The 17,521-nt window shown below is 40.9% G+C and overlaps 1 protein-coding gene across 13 annotated transcripts in view; it reads right to left on the bottom strand.

Annotated features, from left to right (window-relative positions):
• FYCO1 (FYVE and coiled-coil domain autophagy adaptor 1) overlaps positions 1-17,521 on the bottom strand; it is an 85,230-nt gene that overhangs the window by 60,462 nt on the left and 7,247 nt on the right. For 5 of the 13 annotated variants that reach the window (XR_006288913.1, XM_043540787.1, XM_043540785.1 and 2 more), the window contains exons 2-5: positions 16,479-16,628; positions 11,905-12,090; positions 3,895-4,001; positions 974-1,099 (exon numbers count right to left, since the gene is read on the bottom strand). Coding sequence is in view for 11 of the 13 variants with exons in the window: in XM_043540787.1 (XP_043396722.1) it covers positions 974-1,099; positions 3,895-4,001; positions 11,905-11,962 (291 nt within the window). In the remaining 2 variants the exon portion in view is untranslated. Of the gene's footprint in view, positions 1-973; positions 1,100-3,894; positions 4,002-11,904; positions 16,632-17,521 lie in introns of those variants that run through there. The other 8 variants (XM_037890256.2, XM_043540786.1, XM_037890257.2 and 5 more) reach the window with 6 other exon arrangements.

The following is a 17,521-nucleotide window of genomic DNA, read 5'->3' on the forward strand; positions in this document are numbered from 1 at the left end:
CAGTGCTTACCTCATTGACTAATAGATTTAGAGATAAAGGGTTGCTACTCTGTTGATATTGGATTTAGGTTTTATTACTGTGTTACTTACTAACATGTACTTTGCTTAGCCCAATACAAACCATTTCACTTTGAGTCCTTTCATGTCAACTCACCTCAAGCGATAACAATAATCTTAATCCTCAACAGTCACATGGTATTTTATATCTCCAACGCACCGTGCAAGTATTAAGTGAGTAGAGACATAAGACCAAATTCTCTAATCAGTGACTCCCATTCAACCCTATTGATCTACAGGAAGGTGACACGAATGGTAAAACTTTACTACTTTTTCCTCTTGCACTCGATCAAATCCTTCCCTCAGGGAACCTGTGCACATGAGGGCAGGAATTGCCCCCTTGATTTCATTTCTGCTGTATCCCCATTGTTAAATCGTAGGCATTAACCCTAAACAAAGACCTTGCCCACCATTCATCAAACGTTTTCTTTTTTTTAGTGTAACTGAAAACACATAGGAACATAAGAATGGCCTTACTGGGTCAGGCCAAAGGTCCATCTAGCCCAGTATCCTGTCTTCCAACAGTGGCCAGTGCCAGGTGCCCCAGAGGGAATGAACAGAACAGGTAATCATCACATGATCCATCCCCTGTTGCTCATTCCCAGCTTCTGGCAAACAAAGGCTAGGGTCACCATTCCTACTCAATGTAATTTAAAATAATTCAGGACTCAACTGAGGTCAATGGGACTACACCTGCATGGAAGAGTACACCAGCGTGCATAAGGATTGTGCAATCTAGCCCTAAGAAATGTGATGAACAATAGGAGTCACTTATCTTTTGGTTTTACATTCTGCAAAGACAGAAAAAAAGTCCCATTCCTTCTCCTACTTTTCTTTTGAGTTCTGTAGCTCTCCCAATGGACATGCAGAAACATGAACTGCCTATTGTGATGATTAATCAGTCTGCTTTACTTACCTCTGAAATAGACTTAACAAAGCGGATCCCATCATTAGCTCCTTTGACTTTAGCCAGACAGTCGCAGAAGTAATCCCAGTAGTCTTTTCTGTTCCCCAGCAGTGTGGTCTTTTCTTTCTGGTCAAACTTCAAAAGGAAGAAACACTTAGAAAAATTTAAAACACTGAAACACAGAGTTATTCTATGTTTCTCTCCCACTGATATTCACATTCACAGCTATTAATTTTAATTAACAGGAGATGTGTGTGCACATCAAAAAAGGGAACAGACATCATTCTAGATCAATACAATTTGATGAATTTAAATGCTGCTCTACAGTTCAAAAGACAAATTCAAATTAGGGCTGTCAAATCACTAAAAAATTAATCACGAGATACAAAAATAACTGATTAATTGCAGTTATAATCCCACTGTTAAACAATAATAGAATACCATTTATTTAAATATTTTTGGATATTCTCTACATTTTCAGATATACTGATTTAAATTACAACACAGAATACAAAGTGTACCGTTCTCTGGAACGGTGCTCAAAGCATGGAGGGGCAAATGAATGTTTAGCATATCTGGCACGTAAATACCTTGCAATGCTGGCTATAAAAATGCCATGTGAATGCCTGTTCTCACTTTCAGGTGAGATTGTAAATAAGAAGCAGGCAGCAGTACCTCCTGTAAATGTATACAAACTTTTTTGTCTTAGCAATTGGCTGAAGAAGAAGTAGGACTGAGTGGACTTGTAGGCTCTAAAGGTTTTCATTGTTTTGTTTTTGAGTGCAGTTATGTAACAAAAAAAAAATCTACATTTGTAAGTCACACTTTCTGGTTAGAGATTGCATACAGTACTTGTATGAAGTGAATTGAAAAATACTATTTCTTTTGTTTCTTTTTTACAGTGCAAATATTTGCAATAAAAATAATAATATAAAGTTAGCACTGTACACTTTGTATTCTGTGCCATAATTGAAATCAATATATTTGAAAATGTAGAAAAACATCAAAAAATAAGTATAATAAATTTCTATTGGTATTCTATTATTAACAGTGCGATTAATCGCAATTAATTTTTTTAATCGAGTTAATTTGTTTTGAGTTAATCGCTTGAGTTAACTGCAATTGACAGCCCTAATTTAAATAATCAGCTAAATTAAAGAATAGCCATTCAAATCTATTCAGAACTCATAAACTGATCACTGGGATTTACAGCATTTCCAATATTAATACAGTGCACAAATATAGGTCAATACATTGAAGATAAGGTACTGAAAAATAGGTACATAAATCCATACAGCTTACAATGAACTCAACATAGATCACAAAATGCTTAACAAAAAGTGGGTATGCAGTATTATCCCCATTTTACAGACCAATTGAGGAACAGACTGGTTCAGTGACTTTTCCAAAGACAGAGTGAGCCATTTACAGAATCATGAAATGAATCCAGATCTCATGGAGTGGAGAACTGTGAGCCAATGACTCATAAAATGACTAAGAAGACTGGAGTATAGTGGTAGCTGTGTCGACCCCAGGATATTAGAGAGACAAGGTGGGTGAGGTAATCTCTTTTATTGGACCAACTTCTGTTGGTGAGAGAGACAAGCTTTCAAGCCACACAGAGCTCTTCAGCATGTCCCTCTCGCCAACAGAAATTGGTCCAATAAGGAATATTACCTCACCCACCTTGTCTCTCTAACCAGACTGAAGATATTCACAGCAAAGTAACTTTTCCTTTTTACTTGGTTTTTGATCAAGGATTAAAAAAACAGACATTTCACCTGAAAAAACCCTACTCTTTGTATTATATTTTCGATGTTATAAAACTATTTTTCATAGCAAAGTCATGTTTTTGCTTGCAAAAACCTATATATTATACAGGTAATTATATTTATGAAATAATTATTTTTTCCCTTAAAACAGGTCATCGTTCTTATTACCAAAGAGCTTCTGTGATAATGTAAAATGGCATGTTTCAAAGTCAAGTTATAAAAGCTCCCCATACAATGCAAAATTCCTTGTGTTCTCAAAAGCAACCTACTAGTTATGATACATTGCTTTTTCACATAAGCATATTTACTTTCTATTGTAATAGGTGCAATAAGTATTGATGCACGGGAACCCAACAACTAAAAGGCAAGAGGTCTGTACTGTACTTAGTTAGAACACATTCTGATTTTTTAATTAATAACTAGATTCATTACTGAACCTTAAAAGTAAGAGAACAATACAGATCAAGGAAAGTCCAGTTCTCCCATATTATTAGGGCTCTATTAAATTTGTGGCCATGAAAAACACGTCACAGACCGGGAAATCTGGTCTTTTGTGTACTTTTTACCCTGTACTATACAGATTTCACAGGGGAGACCAGCATTTCTCATACTGGAGGTCCCGACCCAAAAGGGAACCACGGGGTGGGGGGTTGAGGGGGTGCAAGGTTATTATAGGGAGGTTGCAGTATTGACACCATTACTTCTGCGCTGCCTTTAGAGCTGAGTGGCCAGAGAGCGGTGGCTGTTAGGCGGGCATTTGGCTCTGAAGGCAGCGCCTGGCCCGCAGCAGCGCAGAAGTAAGGGTGGCAATACCATCCCATGCCATCCTTACTTCTGTGCTACTGTTGACGGTGGCTCTGCCTTCAGAGCTGGGCTCCCGGCCAGCAGCTGCCGCTCTCCAGCCAGCCAGCTCTGAAGGCAGCGCCACCACCAGCAGTAGTGCAGAAGTAAGGGTGGCAATACCACAACCCCCTACAATAATCTGGTGACCCCCGCAACCCCTTTTGGGTCAGGACCCCTACAGTTACAACACCAGGAAATTTTAGATTTAAATATCTGAAATAATGAAATTTATGATTTTTTAAATCCTATGACCATGACTTTAACCAAAATGGACGGTGAATTTGGTGGGGCCCTACATATGATTGTGTCACTTACCTGTAAAAGGTACTCAAGCTTGTAGGAAAACTTTTGCAAGTTGATGCTGTCATCGGTGATTGGTTCCCCTCCTTCTCTAAATTCTTTGCTTAACTCTGTCACAGCATCTTTAAAACAAGACACCAGAATAGGTGACTAAAGATAAATGATGTTTGGGGTTGAATACACAAACATTTTGAAATAAATAAATGGGGTGTCTCTCTTTACATTGTGTGTATGTATTCACTTTTTCAGTCAGAGTGTTTTAGGGGATATCTAAAGTGAAGTCGACCTATGTTAGATCAATTTACAACCTGCGATGGCTGATGTTCACACTACCCACCTTCGATCGGGGATGTGTGTCCTCACCGACTGAAGAGGGGCAGCGTGGGGGGCTGAGAGCCAGAGCTCTCAGCTCTGCACAGCTCCCCGCTAGGAGCCCACCTGCTCCCCTGGGCTTCACGCTTCCTTGCCAGGAACAAGAGGTAGCCACCCGGGCTTCTCACCTCCCTGCTCTCCGCCAGGAGCAAGGGGCTGCTTCTCGGCTCCCTGAGCAGGGATCTGGGATGGGGGGCAGCCAGGCTCTAGCTGGAGCCCACTGCCGCCCCATGCTTTCTTGTCAATTTGGAGCCAACAGCTGATGTAAGTAACACAGTGTCTACAGAGACATTGCGTAGCCATAGCGATACTAACATAAGCCCTATGCCTCTCATGGAGGTAGAGATATTATGTCGGTGTAGTAGGGCACTAAGGCTATGTCTACACTACCGCGGTAAGTCAACCTACTCTACACAACTCCCACTGCGTGAATAACCTTAGGTCGAGTTACCGCGGGGTCTACACTGTTGGGGGTAGACGGCAGAAACTCTCCCGTCAACTTACCTTACTCTTCTCATCAGAGGTAGAGTACAGGGGTCGACTGGACAGCGATCACCTGTCGATTTGGCAGGTCTTCACTAGACCCGCTAAATCGACTGCTGGTGGATCGATCTCAGAGCGTCAATCCTGGCTGTAGCGTAGATGTAGCCTTACATCGGCGGGAGCAAGGCTGTTGTGCGTACACTGACATAATTAGGTCAAGGTAAGCTGCCTTACGTCAACCTAACTCTGTTAAGTAGACCAAGCCTTAATGACAGTGCAGGATCTTGCTGATAGACTCATAGTCCCAGGGTGTGCAAAACAAAAATCTACAGTTTACGTTGTATCCATTTGTTATATTGTTTTATTTGTTTCTACCCTGCTGGAAATAAGTAGACTGTAAACCCTTCTCCCTAGAAACTCATAGCACTGGAGCAAACCAACTGTGAAATTTTGAAGAGCCCCACCAGTATTTCCCCCCTGTTGCTTTTATTAGAGAAAAAATATTGTTTCAGTTTGTATATACATCTCCCTGCACGGGGGCAATGGGAATTCTGATTCAACAGGATGGAGAGTGTAAGCTGCTGAAGAGGATCAGCAGATTCTCTAACATAAGAACTGTCCTTCACTCAGGATATTTACCTCCTCAACGTTTTATTCTGGAAGTTTCAGAGTGTGCTGGCTACAATACACAAATGAAAATAAATAGGCTAATCCTGTAATAATTAGGCATGGAACTCTGCTGTCTCCAAGTGGACTTTGCCATCGCAAAGGGCTATCCTTCTGAGTAGCACCGTAAATTGCTGATTTTACAGGTTTCTGTAAAATTCTTTCTCAGTGCCTAATTGGGCTTTAGGTCTCAAGCTCTAGTAATGAAGGAGAGCTAAACAAATACTCAATTTGTCGGTGTGGGGGCCAAACCAAATGAATAATAAAAAAATTCAGTTTGTTTTGAACCAAAACTGATATTTTTGAGATTTTCTTCACCAAAAGTAAAATGAAGGGAAAAAAAGTTTTAGATAACAATTCCCTGAAATGAAAAATTAGAATGAAACAAAAATTTTTTTGTTTGGTTTCATTTCATTTTTGGGATGTTTTTGGATCCAAAATTAAATTTATTCCATTTTTTGTTTTGGGCAGTTTTTATCCTTTTTTATAAAATAAAGATAGCTAAATTTCAAAATGTAATGTTTCAAAATGAAAAGTTAAAATGTTTCTTTTCAAAATGGATTTTCTTTTGGGGAAAAAATATTCCATTTTTTTCTGCTGAAACTATTTGCCAAATTCATAGTTTGTGAATAGTTTCAGTGCCTGGGAAAAAAAATCATTTTTTGGTAAATTTGCTATTCGCTGAATTTTTTTTTGCCCAGCTTTATTCATTACTGCATGAAATCCACAGAGGGAACAAAATCCCTTCTTATTGGAACTCAAGTGGGGTCTCTATACTGTGTCAGAGAGAGTCAGAGTCCCAGCTCATGGCTTTGCCTTGTCTTTCATATGAGGCATGAACCCAAAGCCTCGACCATTTGTGGTCATTAAGGATCCCTCACACTTTTCTCAAGTGGAAAAGTCTTAATCATAGAAATGTAGGGCTGGAAGGGACCCCGAGAAGTCAACAAGTCCAACCCTCTGCACTGAGACAGGACCATGTAAATCTAGACTATCCCCGACAGGTGTTTGTCCAACCTCTTCTTAAAAACCTCCAGTGATGGGGATTCCACGACCTCCCTTGGAAGCCTGTTCCAGAGCTTAACTCCCTTTATAGTTAGAAAGATTTTCCTAATATCTAATGTAAATCTCCCTTGCTGCAGATTAAGCCCATGGCTTCTTGTCCTACCTTCAGTGGACACAGAGAACAATTAATTGATCACCATCCTTATTATAACAGCCTTTAACGTATTTGAAGACTGGTATTACGCCCCCCTCAAGCTTCTTTTCTCAAGACTAAACATGCCCAGTTTTTTAATCTTTCCTCATGTGGCAGGTTTTCTAAACCTTTTATCATTTTTGTTGCTCTCCTCTGGACTCTCTCCAATTTGTCCACCTCTTTTCTAAAGTGTGGCACCCAGAGTTGGACACTCCAGTACTCCAGCTGAGCTTTCATTAGTGCCAAGTAGAACAGGACAATTATTTCCTGTATCTTACATATAACATGCCTGTTAATACCCCAGAATGATATTAGTCATTTTTGCAGCTGCATCACATTGTCGTCTCTTATTCAATTTGTGATCCCCTATAACCTCCAGATCCTTTTCAGCAGAAGTACCATCCAACGAGTTATTCCTCATTTTGTAGTTGTGCATTTGATTTTTCCTTCTTAATTGAAGTACTTAGTACTTATCTTCATTGAATTTCATCATGTTGAATTCAGAACTTCAAAATTTGTCAAGGTCGTTTTGAATACTAACCATGTCCTCCAAAGTGCTTGCAATCCCTCCAGATTTGGTGCTCATCTGCAGATTATATAAGCATTCCCTCCACTCCATTAACCAAGTCATTAATGAAAATATTAATTACTACTGGACCCAGGACTGACTCCTACAGGACACCACTAGATACGTCCTCCCAGTTTGACAGTGAGCCATAGATAACTACACTTTGGGTATGGTCTTTCAATCAGTTGTGTACCCCCCATATAGTAATTTCCTCTAGACCACATTTCCCTAGTTTGTTTATGAGAATGACATGTGGGACTGTGTCAAAAGCCTTACTAAAATCAAGATATATGACATCTACTGCTTCCTCCCTGTCCACTAAGCCAGTAACCCTGGCAAAGAAGGAAATTAGGTTGATTTGGAATGCTGGCTATTCCTTATAACCCTATTATCATCCAAGTGCTTACAAACTGATTGTTTAACAATTTGTTCCAGTATTTTTCCGGGTATTGAAGTTAGACTGACTGATCTGTAATTCCCCGGGTCCTCTTTGTTAATGATAGATACTATGGTTGCCATTTTCCAGTCTTCTAGGAACTTACCAGTCCTCCAGGATTTCTTGAAGATAATGGTTAACAATTCCAACATTGCTTCAGCAAGTTCCTTAAGTACCCTAGGATGAATGTCATCAGGCCCTGCCAACTTGAATACATTTAACTTATTTAAATATTCTTTAACCTGTTGTCATAAATATAAAGGGAAGTATAAACACCTTTAAAATCCCTCCTGGCCAGAGGAAAAACCCTTTCACCTGTAAAGGGTTAAGAAGCTAGGATAACCTCGCTGGCACCTGACCAAAATGACCAATGAGGAGACAAGATACTTTCAAAAGCTGGGAGGAGGAAGAAAAAAAGTCTCTCTCTCTCTGTGTGATGCTTTTGCCGGGGACAGAACAGGAATGGAGTCTTAGAACTTAGTAAGTAATCTAGCTAGATATGCATTAGATTCTGATTTCTTTAAATGGCTGAGAAAATAAGTTGTGCTGAATGGAATGGATATTCCTGTTTTTGTGTCTTTTTGTAACTTAAGGTTTTGCCTAGAGGGATTCTCTATGTTTTGAATCTAATTACCCTGTAAGGTATTTACCATCCTGATTTTACAGAGGTGATTCTTTTACTTTTTCTTCTATTAAAATTCTTCTTTTAAGAAACTGAATGCTTTTTCATTGTTCTTAAGATCCAAGGGTTTGGGTCTGTGTTCACCTATGCAAATTGGTGAGGATTTTTATCAAACCTTCCCCAGGAAAGGGGGTGTAAGATCTGGGAGGATTTTGGGGGGGAAAGACGTTTCCAAACGGAATCGTTCCCAGTAACAGGTGTTAGACGTTTGGTGGTGGCAGCGAAAGTCCAAGGGCAAAAGGTAAAATAGTTTGTACCTTGGGGCAGGTTTAACCTAAGCTGGTAAAAGTAAGCTTAGGGGGTTTTCATGCAGGTCCCCACATCTGTACCCTAGAGTTCAGAGTGGGGAAGGAACCTTGATACCTGTTCTTCCCCTATTTTGGCTTGCGTTCCTTATCCCTTGTTAATATTAATTGTATTTAGTATCTGGTCACCATTAACCTTTCTAGTGAAGTCTGAAGGAAAATTAAGGCCTTAAACATTTCAGCTTTCTTGATGTCATCAGTTAGTGGCTCTCCTTCCACACTAAGTGGAGGATCTACACTTGCTTTTGTCTTTCTCTTGCTCCCAATGTATTTATAGAATCTTATTGCCTTTTCTGTCCCTTGCTAAGTGTAAATCATTTTGCGCCTTAGTCTTTCTGATTTTGTTGCTACACATGAGTGCTATTCTTTTGTACTCCTCCTTAGCAATTGGTTCATGTTTCCACTTTTTGTAGGATTCCGTTTTGATTTTCAGGTCATTAAAGAGCTCCTGATGGAGCCATATTGGCCTCTTACCATTCTTCCTATCTTTCCTTCTGTCATAGATATAAAGGGAAGAATAACCACCTTTCTGTATACAGTGCTATAAAATCCCTCCTGGCCAGAGGCAAAATCCTGTTACCTGTAAAGGGTTAAGAAGCTCAGCTAACCTGGCTGACACCTGACCCAAAGGACCAATAAGGGAACAAGATACTTTCAAATCTTTGGGGGGGGCGGGAGGGGGGAAGGGGGAAGGCTTTTGTTTATGTGTTTATTCTCTCTTGGGACTGAGAGAGGCCAGACAGAAATCCATCTTCTCCAACCCATCCTAATCCAAGTCTCCAATATTGCAACCAGTATAGGTAAACCAGGCAAGGTGGATTAGTTTATCTTTTGTTTTATGTGAATTTTCCCTGTGTTAAGAGGGAGGTTTATTCCCGTTTTCTGTAACTTTAAGGTTTTGCCCAGAGGGGGATCCTCTGTGTTTTGAATCTGAATACCCTGTAATGTATTTTCCATCCTGATTTTACAGAGGTGATTCTTTTACCTTTTCTTTAATTAAAATTCTTCTTTTAAGAACCTGATTGATTTTTCCATTGTTCTTAAGATCCAAGGGTTTGGGTCTGTGTTCACCTGTACAAATTGGTGAGGATTCTTATCAAGCCTTCCCCAGGAAAGGGGGTGTAGGACTTAGGGGGATATTTTGGGGAAAGACGTCTCCAAGTGGTCTCTTTCCCTGTTCTTTGTTTAAAACGCTTGGTGGTGGCACCATACTGTTCAAGGACAAGGCAAAGTTTGTACCTTGGGGAAGTTTTTAACCTAAGCTGGTAAGAATAAGCTTAGGGGGTCTTTCATGCAAGTCCCCACATCTGTACCCTAGAGTTCAGAGTGGGGAAGGAACCCTGACACCTTCGCATCAGGATAGTTTCAGTTGTCCCTTGAATATTGTCTCTTTGAGAAATTACAAGGTCATTTGAACTTCTTTTTCCCTTAGTTTTCTTCCCATAGGACCTCACCTATCAGTTCTCGCAGTTTGTTAAAATCTGCTTTTTTGAACTCCATTGTCTTTATTCTGCTGCTCTCATGCCTTCTTTTCCTAAGAATCATGAAATCTATCATTTCATGATCACTTTCACCCAAATTGCCTTCCACCTTCAGATTCGCTACCAATTCCTCCCAGTAGGTCAGAATCAATTTAAAATGGCTGTTCCCCGGGTTACTTCCTCCACTTTCTGGAACAAAAACACTGTCTCCAATACATTTCAAGAACTCTATCGTCCAGACTGCGTAATGCCATCTTCCCTACCTAAATCGCCTCCTGTAATTTATTAAATCTGTTAAAAGACTTTGCCTTTCCCGGCTCACCAATTTATATTTTTAATCTGAAAAATAAAGGGGGAGGGGAAAAGGATTATTTGGAGAAGGAAGCAATGACAGGTGTAAGGAATGGCTCTAATATATCATGTCCTATTCCCCTTGAGTTGTCAAAAACAACAGTGGTTGAAGATGCTCATTTTAATGATATAAATAAATAAAATAAAGATTAAATTTCACCTCCGTTGCAGCTGTTGCCCATTTGAACAGTCACACACAGACAAAAAGAAATACAGTTCTTTGCCCTTATATCGCACGTTCTGTTTTAGGAGCCAATCTGCTAGATCAGGGGTTCTCAAACTGTGGGTCAGGACCCCAAAGTGGATCGCAACCCCATTTTAATGGAGTCGCCAAGGCTGGTATTAGACTTGCTGGGGCCTGGGGCCAAAGCCCAATGGCGTCAGCTCTGTGTGGCGGGGCTCAGGTTACAGGCCCTCTCCTGGGGATGAAGCCTTGGGCTTTGGCTGTGCCCACCCCCATCCAGGGCGATGGAGCTCTGGCTTCGGCTTTGGCCTTCCCTGCCAGGGCAGCAGGGCTCGGATTTTGGCCCCCCCAGCACAGGGCAGTGGGCTCTGGTCCCCTCTTCTGGGGTCATGTAGTAATTTTTGTTGTCAAAAGGGGGTCGCGGTGCAATGAAGTTTGAGAACCCCTGTGTTAGATGAACATTAACGAATTAAGGCTTGACAACATCTGCGAGGTACACAAGTGTCCTCATTTTTTCAGATGAGGAAACCGAGGCGCAGGAATACTGACCACTGATTTAAGGTGCTTCAGTTTTTGAAAGCCAAACTTTGGCTTGTTGTGGGTCCTTGGTACTTATGAAAAATAGGCCTAGAGGTGGGCATCCAAAACCACTGATGAGTTTTGAACATTTTGGCCTATGTGCCTTCCTCAAGGCTACACAGGAAATCTGTGGCAAAACTAGAAAAAGAACAACAGTCTCCTAACTAATCTGTGCCTTAACCGTAAGACCATCCTTCCTGGATCTTCTTCCTCATGCCCTATTTGATTACCAAGGATAAATCCTCACTCATCCTCCTTCCTGTTCTTCCCCTCCCACGGAGGCCTCTCATCACTGTTTGAAGCACAGTACTGTGAACCGGGTATTTGTCTTAGTGAACAATGAATGACCCATCGTGTGCATTTAAAAAAAAAATAGTAAAAAGAAATTAGAGCTGATCATCCTCACTCTGACACTGCACTTATTTACAGCCGTTTGGCTCTGTTGACTTCAGTGGTGTTACTCCTGACTTGTGAGTGAGAGAAGATCCTAACCAGAGAGAATTTTTTCTTCTTTGTAAAACAGACATAATTTAAGATCCTACCAAAAAAGGCTTAGTAAACTTTATGTAACATTTGAAATCAGAGTCACATCTATACAGAACAGTCCAATTTCCTGTTACAATGCCATACACAGATATCAGACAAACACTCCCCCTGTTCAATTAAAATATGAGGAATGCAGGCCAGCCTACAGATTTAATCTGCCAACAGGCACCATACCTTGCAAATCTCTGATAATCCTCTGTAGCTGGCTTTCTCCACTAGTTGCTGCCATCATGAAAACCAAAGGAGGTGCAAGCCCACGCTGTTAAACTCTTCACCCAGCTAGACAAAAAAAAGCAGAGTTCACATCCTTGATGACCATTCAGTTGGAGGAGATTAGTTTCCTTTGTGGCATCTGCAATTCTGAAAGAAGAAAATCTATTTATATATAATCTGGTACAAACAGCACATGTGCGCGCGCGTACACACACACACACAAACACATATACTTACTTAACTGCGGTGCTTTGGATTTTTAAATCACATTTAATAATGTTTCCATAGTAAGGTTTTTTCCTAATAACCCCGTTCTACTATTTTCTTTTTAATTTAACCTTCCCTGTCTCCCCTTTTCAAATTTAGCAAAATCAATTTTGATAGATTTTCATTCCCCCATTGGAGCTATGACACAAGCTAGTTTCACTGTCTAGTCCAAGCTAGGATTCTATATAGTTAATCCTTTGATCCTGAGTGAAGTTCTGATAACGCGAGAGCGTCCCGACAGGAGCTCTATGCAGTATCTTTTCTATATGGAACACAGAACAGTGTTACAAGCACATTTCCTTCACTCCAGAAAGCAGCAACCTTACTAGCCAGAGTACCAAGAACGACCCTTAGCGTCCTAGAATGAGTATGGTCTGATTGTCTCCTCTGGGATCGGCGGATATTCCCATTCTGATTTGGTCAATTCACTGTTTTACTTGAGTCATAAACCTCAAGATTATTTTCAAAACAGCCTGGTCTCCCCCCTCTTCTTAATACTCACAGTTTCCAGTACCACATTATTTTAAGGTATGTTACAGCATCCCTGGCTAGTACACTACTATAGTTAGGGCCTATGGGGGGTTCCTATTCAGTTTTCAGCTCCAGTCACAACGGCAAGTTAATTCATAATAAATAATAATAATAGACAACCTTTGAGTAGCACTTCTCATTCACAGATTTCAAAATATTTTATAAAGATGGATAAACATTCAGAGCCAAATTTTCAAGTGCTCGATGCTCAGAATTGGGGGCAAATTTTCAAAAGGGCTCAGCTCCCACTGAGGCACCTAATAAGGGGCAGATTTTCAAAAGCTCTGGGCACCCAGCAGCTCCTGTTGTGACACTTCTGGCCAGATTTTGAAAAGAGTACAACACTCAAAATGCTGAGTCTGTTGAAAATCTGGCCCCACTTGTACATGTTTTAATACAAATATAACTGTTGGGTTATTTGATGTAACTGCGATGATCTCAGTCTTTTCACGCACTGGTGTGAGAAGATTAAATAGCTGCATACATCTCTTCCATTCTTTATATAACTATACAGACATACTCCAGTGGGTTTTGGGAAGAGACCAGATGAATCATAGAGGTGACACTTTAAAACTTATGTGCCCACATGCTGCTTTGCTGTGTACCTGTCACAACCAATCCTTGGCCTTTTTGACACAAAGTAAAGGTAATTAAAATAAACCTTAGCAAAGAGAGTGACAGACAAATAAATAAAAGGCTAAAATTGTTCTCTCAAGTGCACGACTCTTAATACCCAAATTTAGTCAATGTGCTGTTTTCCACTGCCATGCTTTGATGTCCATTGGTCGTGTTATTAGGCTGGGCTAGATCTCCCTGTCCTACGGAGCACACTTGTTTCTCTGAAGTCCCCAGCATGCACATGCTGCTATATAAAAATTCAATAATAATAATAATAATAATAATAATAATATTCAGAATACACATATACCTTTGCTATTTAAAAGCAGCCCTTGTTCTGAAGGCAACACACTGGATACAATGCCAACAATCAAAAAACAGAGCAAGCTCTTCACCATGTGTGAATTGGAACAGTTGCACTGATGGAGCTATACCAATTGACACCTGTTGAGATTCTGGAACACCAGGTCTAATTCTGATGTCACACTGGTCATAAGCAGGAGTATCTCCATTGAATTCACTGGAGTAACACCAGCAAAAATCAATGCAAGATTGACCAGAACCAACTCCCCTGCTTTCTTTTGATACTGTATCTTTAGCCTCATGGTGTAATGATTCCTACCCTAATTCTGCCTAGGGGTTGCATACAATAACATCTCCATGTTTCTTGGTCACTGGTTGAGTTTGGTTATGGTCAACAAGATGATAAAGCATCCTGCATTAGAGAAGTTATCCCATATAATATAACAAACACAGCACCCTCCCCGCTTCACCAGGCCACTTTACAGTTATGGTGCTGGGGCAGAAGGTGCTGCGGTGGGTGGTAAGTGCCCCCCTGGCAGGTTAGTATAGGGCACCCATTGAATTGGGAGGCTACATCCAGCCTTGGCACTAAGCACCCTTCTCGATTTCCCAGAGCAGCCACTGAATAAAAAGGGATGATCCTGGGAAAACCTGGACAGGTGGCGACCCTAGTCCCCACTCCTGCCGCTATGCAGGGGCCAGGCAAAATCACAATCTCTGAGCTTGGGAAGCACAAAGGCCACATGAGACCATCATCTATAGCAGCACAAACCTCTGCAAAAAAGGTGCAGAGCGGAGGGTTTACATCATGACAGAGCACCCTCTACTCTGCAACAGCCCGGCAGGGGACAGCATACACTGAAATCTGTAATAGCGTAGCACCGTGGCGGCACTCAGTTGCGCTGAGTGGAGCTCCGGGAGGCATTGTACCTGTCATACTCCTGGCTCACTACCTCTCAGAGTCTGATCTGCGCAGAGAGGCCTCTGCGGGATTGGAGGAAGATGTTGTGGAGATATGTCTGGGTTCTGGGTCTCTGCTGCTCACAGACGCAGGGGGGATGATTCAACCCTGGCAGCTTTTGCAAGGAAAGACTGTACTTAAATTGCTTCTGCCTCGTTCCGCAGTCTATAACATGGGGATAAACAGCACTTCTCTACCACAGTGGGATGTTCTGAGAATATATACACTAAAGACTGTGAAGCACCCAGTGGGCCATCAAAGCATCTATGAGAGATTTAAAGGTCAGAAGGACCTTTATGATCGTCTAGACTGGTCTTCTTCATTACACAGGCTATAGTATTTCATCCAGAGTCTCACATCCTATTGTTTAGGATACAACCCACCCCACCTCTGTCTTGTTGCAGAAGTGTAAAATTATATGAAATGGGATCGGTGAAATATTAATAAATCATAACTTAATTATACAGCACACCCCCACAACCTGCTTTGGTCACTTCAGCATTTATGCAAAACTCTGAGCTAGCTCCTCTCTAATGACACTGACGTTAATAGAGATCAATGGAACGACACCCCATTTATACCAGCTGAAAAACTGGCACGTGATTTTCAAAGAGGGAGGTAAAGAAACTCATTGCTCTCTCCATACACTCACGTGGCAGTGTCCAATGAGTCTGGGAGGAGGCCACATTTCTTGTCATCCCTTTTGAAATACGAGTGTGTGGGTGATTAAATCTGCTTTGTAGAAGAGGAGAAGAGCTGTGAGATTAAACGGGGAAACAGATGGGCATCAGCCCAGACTCATCCACTGGAGAGAAGAAAGATTTACCCAAAGGAGAATTAAACAAAATAACAAAGAAAAGCAATGATTATAGGTCACTTAGAGTTTAGCTGTACAGTAGCTATGGAAATTCACAGTATATTTTTTATGGGAAAACCACGCTCTGAAGACAGCTCCTTTATTCTCCTTCTCCCCAAATACCTCCCGCAAAAGATCAATGACATGATAGATAGTTAGCTACATAAATTATACAGGAGGGAGCGCTTTCATTACATAATACTGTTAAACCCCTTGGACAAAATTCATTGCTCGGGTATCCACTGAGGTGTCTTAGGCTAACGTTATTACATAGTCTATGCCTTGGCCATAGAGCAGCACAGGCACCGGGGTACCTCGCCACACATTCCTTGCCAATATTATATGACCTTTAAGTATTCAACACCTGGTTACGATAGCACCCTGTATGGAAACCATGGGTAACTGAAGATACTCTAGGGCCCAATCCTACAACCCTTACTGCTGTAGTCCCATTGATTTTAAAGGTCCTGCCCCCTTGAAGAAAGTGAGCAAGGTTTGTCCCATAATAGAAGACAGGGACCGCTAACTGCAAAGCGCACTTTTGGAGGGTGGCACAAGAAATCTAGCGACTGTTGCATAAATACACTAACAGCAGGCATGCATGAGTGAGCTACTAGAAATGCAGAAGAGTCACTGACCAGAAATCTCACTGCAATACTGAAGAATTAAAAAACTTTTGATATTCTATAACCTTCAGAAAGACTTTAACTTCTAAAAAAAAGTATTAAATATTTACACTGACACTACAAGAAGCATACATTTCCAATGTATATTTCTGATATCCTGACTCAGTTTGTATAGTATCATGACTGCTACGTTACTGGCTCATTTAGCTGCTATACTCACAAAAACTAATGACTGCTGTTTGCTGTGATTAAGAATTTGAGTAATATATAGAGAGTAACATGACCCCTTTCACAGAAACATTTAAAAGGCCATTGTGCTTTATCATCACATCTTCTTGAACAAAGTTATAAACCTATGCGAGAAAATACTTACCCTCAATAGGACACATTCCGAATGAGAGGCAGCCTTAAGTGAATGTCAATGAAGAATTCCCAGAGCCTTAAAGTGTGGTTCCACTCTGAGAAGTGAAATCTACCTTCTTACTGAACAAATCTTCTCCCGCCGTATTTCAGTCACTTGTATCTGCTAATCACAGTTATAAAAATAAGTTTTCAGTACTTTTCATGCTGGTTTAATATTTCACAGGCAAACCTGCTATGAGAGGGTGAGCTGAAGACCATTCTGGATTTTGCATACATCCTCCCCCTCCTGCCCTCTTATTCTAGGGCTCAGGTAGTATCACTGTCATAAATATAAAGGGAAGGGAAACCACCTTTCTGTATACAGTGCTATAAAATCCGTTGGCCAGAGGCAAAATCTTTTCACCTGTAAAGGGTTAAGAAGCTAAGGTAACCTCCTGGCACCTGACCCAAAATGGCCAATGAGGGGACAAGATTCTTTCAAATCTGGAAGGGGGGGGGGGAACAAAGGGTTTGGGCAGTCTGTGCGATACTTTTGCCGGGAACAGATCAGGAATGCAAGTCTTACAACTCCTGTAAAGTTAGTAAGTAATCTAGCTAGAAAATGTGTTAGATTTTCTTTTGTTTAATGGCCTGTAAAATAAGCTGCTCTGGAGGGAATGTATATTACTGTTTTTTTGTTTTTTTGTAATTTAAGGTTTTGCCTAGAGGGATTCTCTATGTTTTGAATCTGATTACCCTGTAAGGTATTTACCATCCTGATTTTACAGGGGTGATTCTTTTACCTTTTCTTTAATTAAAATTCTTCTTTTAAGAACCTGATTGATTTTTCCATTGTTCTTAAGATCCAAGGGTTTGGGTCTGCTTTCACCTGTACCAATTGGTGAGAATATTATTATCAAGCCTTCCCCAGGAAAGAGGGTGTAGGGCTTGGGGGGATATTTTGGGGAAAGACGTCTCCAAGTGGTCTCTTTCCTTGTTCTTTGTTTAGAACGCTTGGTGGTAGCACCATACTGTTCAAGGACAAGGCAAAGTTTGTACATTGGGGAAGTTTTA

The sequence above is a fragment of the Chelonia mydas genome, chromosome 2 (genome assembly GCF_015237465.2).
Source record: "Chelonia mydas isolate rCheMyd1 chromosome 2, rCheMyd1.pri.v2, whole genome shotgun sequence".
NCBI classification, from domain to species: Eukaryota; Metazoa; Chordata; order Testudines; family Cheloniidae; genus Chelonia; species Chelonia mydas.